Source organism: Vigna umbellata, chromosome 1, assembly GCF_029865625.1.
Source record: "Vigna umbellata cultivar VRB3 chromosome 1, Vumbellata_1.0, whole genome shotgun sequence".
NCBI lineage: Eukaryota > Viridiplantae > Streptophyta > Magnoliopsida > Fabales > Fabaceae > Vigna > Vigna umbellata.
In genome coordinates this window covers 64,780,614-64,792,657 of record NC_142165.1, presented here as the reverse complement: position 1 = coordinate 64,792,657, position 12,044 = coordinate 64,780,614, and the positions used below count along the sequence as shown (strand labels likewise).

The 12,044-nt window shown below is 35.2% G+C and overlaps 1 protein-coding gene and 1 long non-coding RNA gene across 2 annotated transcripts; one reads left to right on the top strand and one right to left on the bottom strand.

Annotated features, from left to right (window-relative positions):
• The first annotated feature begins 1,970 nt into the window (after nt 1-1,970).
• On the top strand, nt 1,971-4,085 carry LOC148206079 (uncharacterized). The gene is made up of 3 exons (XR_015783438.1): nt 1,971-2,108; nt 3,220-3,399; nt 3,612-4,085. It is a non-coding gene; the product is annotated as an uncharacterized LOC148206079 (long non-coding RNA).
• A 295-nt stretch (nt 4,086-4,380) lies between these two features.
• Nucleotides 4,381-9,554, bottom strand: LOC148206078 (ribonuclease MRP protein subunit POP4-like). The gene is made up of 10 exons (XM_088104070.1): nt 9,395-9,554; nt 8,127-8,331; nt 7,827-7,862; nt 7,604-7,674; nt 7,020-7,285; nt 6,724-6,792; nt 6,568-6,626; nt 5,506-5,607; nt 4,938-5,101; nt 4,381-4,848 (listed from the first exon to the last, which is right to left on the bottom strand). Exons 1-9 carry the CDS (start codon nt 9,401-9,403, stop codon nt 5,004-5,006), a joined length of 915 nt encoding a protein of 304 aa, XP_087960196.1. The 5' UTR covers nt 9,404-9,554; the 3' UTR covers nt 4,381-4,848; nt 4,938-5,003.
• Nucleotides 9,555-12,044: the final 2,490 nt, after the last annotated feature.

Genomic DNA, 12,044 nt, shown 5'->3' with positions numbered 1-12,044 from the left:
GTTTGGCTAAATTGTATTAAAAACATTTAAAAAAGTTAATTATTAGTGTTTTTTATGGATATGTGTAGGGTTGAGAGGCGTACCTTTCTGATGGAGTTTTCCTGTAAAAGTCACTCTGACGTTGAAGTTATGCGTAATACAATCCAGTATTTGGAATATAGTAAAGCGTACTTACCCTTTTGGACTTAACATTCTATTTATAAGTTATCTCACACTTAGCATAGGTCCAATAGCATAAAAATAAACTTACATTTAGATGTGATCAGTTACTCGTAAACAGTTTATTAATATCTTTAATCAAATATCCTTAATTAATATTCTTTAATTATTTTGGTGCTATTTTATTACCTGTTGGATTATTGGTCCAACCATAATATAAATGTTGGTCCAACCATAATATAAGTGTTAACTCAACTATGGTCCATCATAAATAACTCAGGGGTATTTCATCCTACACCTCCAACATCTCATTCTGCACCTCCAAAAATTATAGTTTTCACCTTCTAATATCTATCTCATCCTGCACCTTCAACTTTTTCAAAAAAATAATTTCCTAATCTTAGTAAATATTTTTTAACTTTTTCTCATTTTTATTAAAATAACCCTGCACCCCTTTAACTCTACTCTCTTTTAATAAAAGAATTTAAAACTTTGTTTCTTATTTATAATTTAATAAATATGTAATTTAATTTAAAAATATAATATTATTTAATATATTTTCATATTTTAATAATTATTAAAATATAATTTGTATTATTATATTAAATTAATGAAATATTATTATTATAATAATATATATTATATTTTAATAGTTATTTAAATATAAAATATATTAAATAATATTAAATTTTTAAATTAAATTAAATAGTTATTAAATTATAAATAAAAAAACAAAGTTTTAAAAATTTGTTAGAGGGGTGCAGTGTTAAAGATGTGTATGATTATTTTAATAAAAAAAAGAAAAAGTTAAAAAAATATTTACTAAGGTTAAAAAAATAATTCTAAAAAAATTAAAAGGGTAGATGAAATGTTGTAGGTGCAAGGTGAAACATCCAAAATGAAATTTTTGAAAAAATAAAAGTGCATGGTAAATGTTAAAAGGTTAAAATTGTCATATTTTGAGCTGAAGGATGAGATATTGGAGATGCAGGATAAAACACTCGTCTGTCTTACCGCGACCCATTGACTTATGTGCTAATCCAAAAAGTGGTAGATAATGACCACTCGACCGTTCCTTATACCATTTTAATTTAAATATAAGTATGGATTAATAAATAAATCAAAAGATACAAATATTAAATAACTCTAATTCACTTTAGGAATACAAATGTTTTTATACTTCTTGGTGAAATAGATGTGTCACTGTAAATTGTAAGACCTGTGTAAAATAAAAATATACTTTTATTTTACTATATTTTGTGTTACTAAATAATTAATTATGATATGTTTGTGTAATGAAAATATTAAGAAAGTGAATAAAATAAATTAATTAGAACTAATGTTATCTTAATTTTAGAAAATTGTTTGAAAGAATGGTTGAGTAACGTTTCCTAGTTGTTTTATTTTCATTGGTGGAGAGGTGTAGGTCTTATAGTGATAAAATAAAATAAAGGTAAGAAGGCTTTGTTGGGTAGAGCACGTGAAAGTGTGAGAGGCTTGAGAGGAATTTTCTAAAGTTTTAAGTTTTTATGCTTTTTGGCTTTTCATGTTTATGATAGGAGAGAAAATATATTTTTATATACTTGTCCTTCCTCTTTTTGCATGATTTGAGTTCTGAAGATGACAATGTCGGCAGTAGGTGTTGAAATATGTTTCCATAGCTTGGCTTCTTTTGTTTGGTAGGGTTTTGGATAGATTATAAAGTTAAGTAAGAAACATATAGTTAAGTTACATGGTGCATATTAAAAACATGAGCGAGGACTTAACCTACCATCTTATATAAACCATATTATGTGTGAGAGAGTGGAGGAATATACATACTATGCTAAATCATAGGTTCGAACTGTAGTTTTGAATTGTGGGAAGCACTGTTGCTACGCAAGGAAAGGAAGCCATCTTTGTCTTTGCTTTGAACCTCAAACGGTTGTGGAAACTCACTGGAACTAGAGGTAAGGGGGGGAAACTAGGAGTTCATATAACTGTATGCATGTTGGAGTAGTTAAAAACTAGACTATATATGTATGTTTGATGGTGCATGTATAGATGTATGTTGGGTTGTTACGTAAAGGAACTTAACCATGTTTGTTTTGAAACTTACGCATGTTGATAAGATGTGCATGTTTTGGTTCTTTTGGGATGTTGCAGGTATGTGTTTATTCTTATGAGTATGTTTAAGCCATGGTTGTATTCTTTCCTTATACTCTTTACTTTACATAAAATGAGAGAGGGGTTGTTGAGGGGCACATTTCTATACCCTTTAACCAAGAGTGTTGTGGGTAAGTGGTTTGAGTTTTCTCTTGCAGGTAGAGGAAGAGAATGAGTGTGTGTGTTTTTGTCTTGTATTTGTGTGCAAAGTAAGAAGAAGTGAAAAATAAGGGAATAGGGGTTGTTTAGTTGTATAGGTTTTACTTAAGGTGGAATAATGAGAGGTGGAGAGTTTGCATGGTGACTTTATGTGAAACCAAAAGAGATTGTTTTATGTGCATGTGAGTGACAAAAGTGAGGAGGAAAACAAAAAGAATGGTTTAGGTTTAGTTGGAGAAAGAGGAGATGATGAAGAGTAAGAGTGGTAGTTGTGGGTTAGAGGTTTCTAAGTGTAGTTTTGGAGAAGTTGAAGTTGTGTGGGAAGAATGAACTAAAAGGAAAAGAAAGGGAAGGGTACATGTTTTACGTAAAGTGGTGAGGTTTTGATATTAAAATGGAAGAAGGGGTTGGTAAGAGATGGGTCTTTGAAATCAAGTGAAAACAAAGTAAATGTATGTGCATGTAGAAACTATATTCCAGTAGTATGTGAGAGAGTAGATATGTGAGGGAGAGATCCTTGGTTTTGGAAAGTATAGATTTGGGGTTGTTTGAAAAAGTGAAATAAAATAGTAGAAAGAAAGGTGTGTTTCAGAGTAGAGAGAATGATGAATAAATGGAGTTAAATGTTGGGGTAGTTACAATATAATTATGTAATGTTGATTTCTTTCATTACTGATTTTCTTAGAACTACAGTGGGTTTGCAAGCGCAGACTGCTGTACTGAAGAATTTTATATTATTATTTGCATCATTCGCAGCAAGACCAATTTGGGAGACTACTCCCAACTTTCATCCAAGTTATCAATTTTACTGAAGAATCTGAATATTGGGCTGTTGTGGCGGCCGTGTTTGAGGGCAGACAAGTTAACTGGATAACATCTCACTCAAAATTTGACTTGGTTGCATCAGCTTCTGCTGAAGCCGGCATCAATAACAAGGTATTTGGCAACCATCTTACCTCTCTTATACAGATTGTGCAAATGGAGATTTCTCTTGTTTGCTTTCCTTTGTTTTCATTGCCAATCAAATTATATAAATGCAATTATTTTCTTGAAAAGTTGATATTTTAATTTCACCCTGTTATTCATTCCAGTAGATTTGTGAATGTAGATGAATGTTTCGGTGATTGTGTATGTAATTCATCCTTTAGGTGAAGCTTTTGAGAACAATGCTTTCCTGAGGAAGAGCAATTGCGCTCTGAAGTAAGTGTCAAGCAAACAAAATACGACTCAAAGTTTTATGATCTTCACGGTTCTCTTGGGGAAGTGGTAATTATTTGTTGGCCTCATGGTGAAATTTTGAGGTTAAAAGCTGGAAGCACTGCAACTGATGCTGCTCAAAGAGTTGGTTTGGAAGGAAAGCTGGTTTTGATTAATGGACAGTTAGTACTGCCCAACACAAAACTCAAAGATGGAGATGTAGTTGAAGTAAGAATTTAAATTATTCTTTCTTTGAAAAATGTAAATAATTCTTTATGGGTCGAGTGTGTTTAAAGTGGATGGGATAGAAATAATTTTTATTTTCTCATTTTATTTTATTTGGGGATATGGAATTTCTCGGTGGAATAACTCATAAAAATTCAAATGTGGTGCTTTAGACTAGATTCCAAGAATATGTTTGATAACCACATGTGCATCATACAATTACATTTTTTATTATTATTTTGGTTGTATATGTGGTTATTCCTATTTTTGGAACTGTGGTTATTCACGGTATTGGGAACTAAGCAATAAACCACAGCATTTTAAAATTCTATGAAGCTACAGTGATTGTGTCAAAAATCTTTGGTAAAGATGGGCAATGCCAGGGAAAAGGTTGTGATTTTTTATTACTAATAATAGTTACAGTTGCATGCAACATTTACTTGACAGCCTGAAAAAAGGTTCGTTATAAGCATACAGTCTCAACGAATTTGAACATGCCTGCCATACACTACAATGTTATAATAAATATTTGACTAAATTACAATTTCAGTTTCTTTTAGCATTGGATCCATTCAATATAAATTCACAAAAGAATGTTCTAGTTCGTATAATTCAATATAATTTAATTAATTTTTGTTGAGTGACGGCTAAACATATTTCTTCCTCTTCAGAATTCCTCTCCACTTTGTAATTAAGAAAGAAATGGAGAGTTCAATTGCAGACAAAAACCGGCAATCTTGTAACTAGCAGGACCAAAATCTACAACGACTTATTAAGACGAGAGAAGTTCAAACCAGCACAGAAAGACTAGCATGTGTCCACTAATAAGTCAAAGTCACTGTCATTCACCGTCTTTCCAGCAACTAACCCTTAAGCAATCTCCAACTTCTCCACTGCCACAATCCAATCAGCATTCCATAGCTCAAGACTTTCAAAATGCACAGGGGTTTACGGATATTCTGTCTTAAAGTAAGAAAAACATTATAAAATACACAGAATAGCAAGAAAAACACAAGATGACAGAACAAGGTTCACTCAAAAAGATGAAGTACCTCATCAAAAACCGATAGAAATGGGCCAAGATGTTGTTACCTACAGTAGAAGGATCATCACCAATATCACAATCCAACCTTTCTTGAACCAAGTTTATCTCCATGCAGAGTGACTTTCCAGCAATCAACTTGGAATACAAATACAGAACCCTTTTTGGGAACAACTGCGTGATACCAAATAGATAGTAAGAATTTGGTCATCACAAGTTTGAAACGAATAATAACAACTTCAACTTCAAAAAAATCCCAGAATTTGTTATGTTTAAGGTTCCTAGTTCGTAAAAACTAATTCACAATATTGAAAGGGATACTGATCAACCTAAAATAAGGATTAAGGAATTCTCAGAACGAGAGCACAGGTGATAGTAAGTCAAAACCTATTTAATTTTCCTAGTGAAAGTGGTAACTTGTGCATGAATGGCATAATTGCTCAGATACGCCCACAATTTTAAGTGGCGGCTAGGAATTAGGAAAATTTGTTCGGTCTAAAAATCTAGAAACAACCGTATAACTTCATACAAGCTTACATGAATAACCACTTTGATAATGCAACGCCAGTCTCTATTACCTCGAAATTTATCATCTTCAGTAATTATCCCAAAAGCTTCTGCAGTTTCACGAATCATGATGCCGTGAATTCCTGTAAAATAAGTTATTTTACATTCCACAACTGCAAAAACAGATGGACTAGGTATAGTCAGTGATAACATGCAGATGATTATATAGGAGATAGAGGCTAAGACAATTAATCTTTTCATATTGACACATCAGAAGCCCAACTCTTTTTTCTTCTGATGGACGGTGAAAAGGGTTATGCAGGAAAGAGGGGATTTCAAAGGCAACGAAGAGCACTGATCAGGGAATGTTTCTTGAACAAGAGAAGCAAACACTTGGTTTGCACCCTGAACCAACCGGGCAGGTTACTCCACTATTGAACTCATTGCCATAATTTAAAAAATGATCATATAAAAGATTTCACATCAATTAAAAATATGATCAAATTATAATATATAAATAGACAAAAATCTAATCTTACAAGTCAGTTTTATAATGTTGAAATAGATTTAAATTCCACTTTCAAACAAAATATCATAGCCCAATTTTAGTAAGGTCTGTTGATCCTACTGTGTAACCTTTTAACGAATTGTTATCAAATCATCAACAAATTTCCATTTCCATGCTTAAAATATTATTGAAGATTCACATAGAGTAAAGATGACAAATTATTATTATTATTATTATTATTATTATTGTTATTATTATATAATATATATATATATATATATATATATATATATATATATATATATATATTGACACACACTTAACCTCACAAGAAGATTGTAAGATGATGAGCTTTGTATCTACTAATCAAAATCATTAGCTCTTTCCACGAGAATCAAAAATAAGCTTTGACAATTCTAGTAGAGGTAACAGCAATTTTAACACTTTTCAACGTACATAAAAGAATTACACATTAGAACATTTTCGTCTTTTGAGAGAGAAAAAAATAGATAATAATTGTACTTCCGGTCAATGATTGTCTAGTTATGCAACGTTTTCCTTTTTATTATAAGATTGTCGTAGGTGTTTTTAACTCATTAGAAAGTAAAAAAGAATGTGCTCAAACCTAAAATGAAAGCACCATGTAGATCTGCACCTAGGAGACATTGAGACAGTTGATTCTTCCTGCAATATTAAACAAGTTAATAGTCATAAAAGCCTCAAGAGGAAAGCAGCATAAATGATTATTTTCAACTCAACAAAAATTAAACATAAGATGTACCCAGTTGATTTAAGAAGCAACATTAGGTAATCTTTCCACATTTCATGCATTGGCTTGAAAATATCGAATCTGCAAGCAGAGTAAACTATTAGGGAACAAAAGAAACATCATTGTAGAAAAAGTGTGACCAATAAACTTGTACAAAACATTATTTGTAATAGCATAAAGCTAAACTTCCCAAACAAAAGCTGATGCTGAAATAAAAGATTCCTCACAAAAATATACATTAACAATTGCAGCAGTTAAAACTAACATTAAGGATCAACATATTGTCAGGAAGTGTCTTTTTAACTTACTTTTGGAACTCTTGAGGAAGATATAATGATCCACACTTTTTATGCTGTCTCATAGACATGTGTTTCTTAGAGCGTTTTGAATGGATTTGCAAAGCTCTAGTTTGAGAGCCAGAAGAAAGCACCCGTCCTTGTACAAAATTATCAAGAAGGATCCAGTTGTCAATTTTCATGTTTCCAGATCCTTGCATGTACTTTTGTGCAGCATCTCCATTCTGAAGAAGCTCATGCAATATGCCATCAATCGAACCTCTTCTTTCGGTGGAAAACTGCAAAATATATGTCAATGGTGACAAATACAAATTTCCACCAATTTATCATTGCTAATGGAAAAAACTGCATCTTTCAAACTGGAAGATAAAGAAACTTCCACATTTTGGTTAGATTGAGAGCACACAGTTAATTGGTTAAAAGGTGGCTTTTAAGATCTGTGAATTATTCCATGCATCCGTGTTTGTTTTAAGAGTTAAGCCGTTAGAGGAGATTAATTATTACGGATTTATAATGAAAAATTTTATCAGCAAATGCTTTTATTAGATTTCTTTTAATATTCTCAGCCAGGACATGAGCTCCAAGCAAGGAATTACCTCACTATATGGGAGCAGATTGACATTTACAGGCACAGAAAGTTGGGCATATACGGGACCATCTTCAATTTCTGCAAATAATTAGTAACATCATTTTGTCCATATATATTGAAGTGATAAGTTTAAAATATACTTCGCATAAAACCCTCAAAATCAAAAGGATGAAAATATAAAAGAAAGAACTTATATATCAAAGGGTAATATGACATTGAGTTTCTAGTACCTGGTGAATTGGTATGACCAGAAAAGGTGAAATTTCCTAAAAGGGGAAATGGAAATTATCAGATAAATGTCAAACAAGATATTTACAGATATTCGCATCAGTATCATAAAGTAGAATTCAATTATTAACTACAAAAACCAAGACACAAGACAAAATACTTCCTAATGTAGATAACAAGTTCTTATGATACAACTAAATAAAAAAATGTGCAAGTGAAACATCCTACAATGTATTAATTTACTCCCAGCAGTGAAGAAGGAAGGAAGTAAGAACAATCAACAACATTGAAAGATGAATTACCTTTCTTGGGTGTGACTGAAGATGAATGCAACAAATGCGGGGAAGGATCTTTAGAAGTAGAATCCGTAGGAATAAGTGGTTTGCCATTTTCATTTATATTCTTTTTGTTTTTCTTTTCTTTTTGAAGAACCTCAGCTTTAGCAAAAGCTATCCTTCTCTCCAAAGCCTCCAATGTGCGTTTCCTTGAATCTGTAGCCATGGACACCTACCCAGGCACAATATGATAAAAAAGAAAAGAGAAAAGGTGACAAACGCTCAAACTCTAATAGCGCAAAAGTATCATCAAATTGATATGTTCTTCTCAAACATGAAAATGGAAAACAATTACAGAATAAAGAAGATTCTTAGGCTGCCATAAAATTTTTGAGAAAAAACACACATGCAGAATAAAATCTAAAGTTCCAAAAAGAATAATTTTCTTTAATTTAAAAAATATTAAATAAAACTATTTTTGTTGTGCTCTTCTGCCGTAGCGTGTGAAGTTCCGACACGGCCGTGGCATCGCGCTTCCCGTTTCGGACGCAGTACGGACACGGACACGTCGGTGGTGACACGGTCCAATGTTTGGACGCGCGTGTCATACAAAAAACCTACTTAAATTTATTTTAATAAAAAAAACAAAGATAAATATACAGAGGAATAAAAAAAACTCAAATTATCTTTCAATAATCTTTCAATAAAAACTGAAATAATCTTCGAATATCTATATTCAAATATCTTTATGAGATAATCTAACAGCAGTCTCAAAAATAATCTTCAATGAACGAATCAAAACTGAAATAATCTTTGAATATCTTTATGAGATTAAAAACTGAAATAAACTTTGAATATCTTTATGAGATTAAAAACTGAAATAAACTTTGAATATCTTTACAAAATATCCTAGCAAGAAAAATAGTGAGTCGAGTTTGCTGAGCGGCGGAAAAAAAACATAGTTAGCAGTCGCACGCAGTCTAAACCATTTCATTCAGAAGCAATATAGCACAGTAAAGAGTGATAATTAAAGAAATCGACAAATTTACAGAGTGGAACAAACTCAAATTCACAATTGTTTACTTTTTCGGGCAATTTATCAAACAGAACAAAGGCATTTGTCATGAATCAATTAAAAACATGAAGCCGTAGATATAGGATGAAATAATCGGTGATATTTTGAAGTTTTCTGGAAGTATTATAAAACTATGACTAAAAGTAGTAGCAATGAGAGAAATAAGCCATGGAGGTTTCGATTCAAAATCATGTAAATCATGAAAGTTTCGAATGCATACCGGAAACATAGAAGGTTTCAAGAAATTCAAATCGACTAAAAGAGCTTCTTCGCCGCGAAAAATTGATCAGATTGAAAGAGAAGCCCCGCTTCTCAGAACGGCCGCGGAGAACTCTTCATGCAGCGCATTAGTAAAACGTTTTTCTTTTATATATATATATATATAATGACGCGGGAAAAACGGGTTGGTTCTTTCAATATATCAATAAAAAAATAATATTACCCGATCAGGTACGCTTTTGTTTGAACGGATCGAAATAAAATAGTGAAAAAAAAAATAAAAAGATAAAAGCAGAAAAAATATAAAATGAATAAGATATAAGTTTGAAAAGATATTGTTATGTAGTAAGGATATTTATGTAATAACATAAATATCTTAGATATTTTAGACAGTTAAAATATTGGTCAAAGCCACTAACCACATTTTTAGGTAAGGTGGTTATTCTTAGTTTACTTATAAATACAGTGACAGGACCAAAGTCCAGGTACGTTCTCTTTATGCTCTAGAGATCCTGAGTATTATTTCAGAGCAGTATCCAATTACTCTCTTCTGAGCTTCAGCTCCATAACTCATATCTGACTTGAGCGTCGGAGTATCTTTGCAGGTACCTCCCCCTCCTTTGACGAACATGAAGAACAACAATTGAAGAAATGCAAGCATCCCAGACAGCAGAATACGCGTCCCAGACAGCCAGGAACAACGCAGGAAAATGTATACCGAAACATTTTGGCGCCCACCGTGGGGCCGAGTGCCAACCCAAAGAAGCCACAAGAGGAGCCTCGGCCTCAATGAATCAAACTGCAGCATCGCCACAAGGAATCTCCTCCGCGAGCCGTTAACGCTACCGTGAACACCTCTGCGAAGATCAAAGCCACAAATCTGTACCTGAACCACTGAAACGCAATAATTCAAGACACAAAGATCAAACCCAACCTCTGAAAACTCGATTCGCATATCCTCGTTCAATCTTCGAACAACGCCGTCGTGAAATCGTGCCTTCTTCATGGCAATCTGCACCCAAATTGTGATTAGGAACAACCATTTTCTCAATCCAACAGAACCTCAAAACGTGCAACCATCTTCTCCAGGGAACCCTTGTATCTTCTCCTTCTACAATTCCTAATTTCCCAAATTCCCAATTACACCAGAAATCGCAGAACGACGGGAACCCTAAATTCCCAAATCGCAACCCAAAAACTCATAGCGCCGCCGCTCTTTCAAATCACTGCATCGCTGTCAATGCCATCTTCACGCCTTCGAAATGGCGAACTCTTCACACAGGAATCAAAACCCCAAGGAACAGAATCGAGATTGAGCACCGAAAATCCCCAAATCCCCAAATTGAAACTAAGAACAGAAAAGCCTCCATCGCGCCACCAGGCGCTGCTGTCACAGGGGCACCACCAAACCATCCTCCATCGCCGCCTCGACTCAGACAAGTGCCGCCTTCACCAGTGGCAACACCTGCATCTCCAATTTGCGCTGTCTCCAATCGTTCCACGGTGCGATTGATTCTAGGGTTTTTTGGGGTAAAGATAGATGTTGCAGAGAGGCGGGAAGAAGACGGTTGTCACCCATTATCCACGTCTTCCGCAACACTCGCGTCATCCACGCGTCATGCGGTTCTGCCTCCACGTCATCCAACCCAATTTCTATTCCCCAAACTTTAAACGCCAGCCGTCCATTCAAAATCTGTACGAGCGTGCCACTTGTCTCGCGTTCGGCAAGGACGTGCGTCCTGAAACGTCCCGCCATGGCCTCGTGTACGTTCGGCCTCACAGCTACGAGGACGCTCAAACATTCGACCACACGTACCACACGAACGTTCAAGGAATTAGACGTTCGGTTTCAAAAACGTTCGCCATATAGTTTAACCAGCCCGCCTAGCGTACGCCAATAACGTTCGTCCTGGAACGTCCCCAATTACGTTCGTCCAGGAACGTACGCCAACTACGTTCGTCCTGAAACGTCTTGTACTCAGCCTACGTCACTGACGTTCGTCCACGCACTCATTTTGGGACGCTCGACAACACCATTGGACAAGCGTTCGAGCAATCAACCGTTCGTCTTCGCACTCGGATTTGAACGCTCGACACTCAACGTGGACGAGCGTTCCAGCTATCAGATGTTCGACCTCGCCTTCTGGACCGAACGCTCAGCAATCAATATCAACGTTCAGCCCAGAGCGTTCGTCACTTTGCATGACCATCCAAGTTCAGTCTAGAGCGTTTCGTCACTTCATTTATCATCAAGGTTCGGCCTCTAGCGTTTGGCCTCGCATATACTCGAACGCTCGACCATCAGTATGTGCGAGCGTCCTCACCCTTCGAATTCCAACACTAGACAAAGACTGTGGACGAGCGTTCAAGCCACCAGCCGTTCGCCTCGGATCGTTCGTCCTCGGCCTTGGATTCGCAGGCTCGACACTCAACGTGGACGAGCGTTCCAGTTGTCAGACGTTCGTCCTCGCCTTTGGATTCGCACGCTCGACACTCAACGTGGACGAGCGTTCCAGTTGTCAGACGTTCGTCCTCGCCCTTGGATTCGCACGCTCGACACTCAACGTGGACGAGCGTTCAAACAGAAGACGTTCGTCCTCAACCTTAGGAGGCCAACGCTCGACATTCAACGTGGACGAGCGTTCAAGCTA

Coding starts and splice junctions, on each gene's coding strand:
- LOC148206078 (XM_088104070.1), bottom strand. Junction 6,793..7,019: donor CTTCCTCAAGAGTTCCAAAA/GTAAGTTAAAAA, acceptor CTCTGCTTGCAG/ATTCGATATTTTCAAGCCAA. Junction 6,627..6,723: donor TTGCTTCTTAAATCAACTGG/GTACATCTTATG, acceptor TTAATATTGCAG/GAAGAATCAACTGTCTCAAT.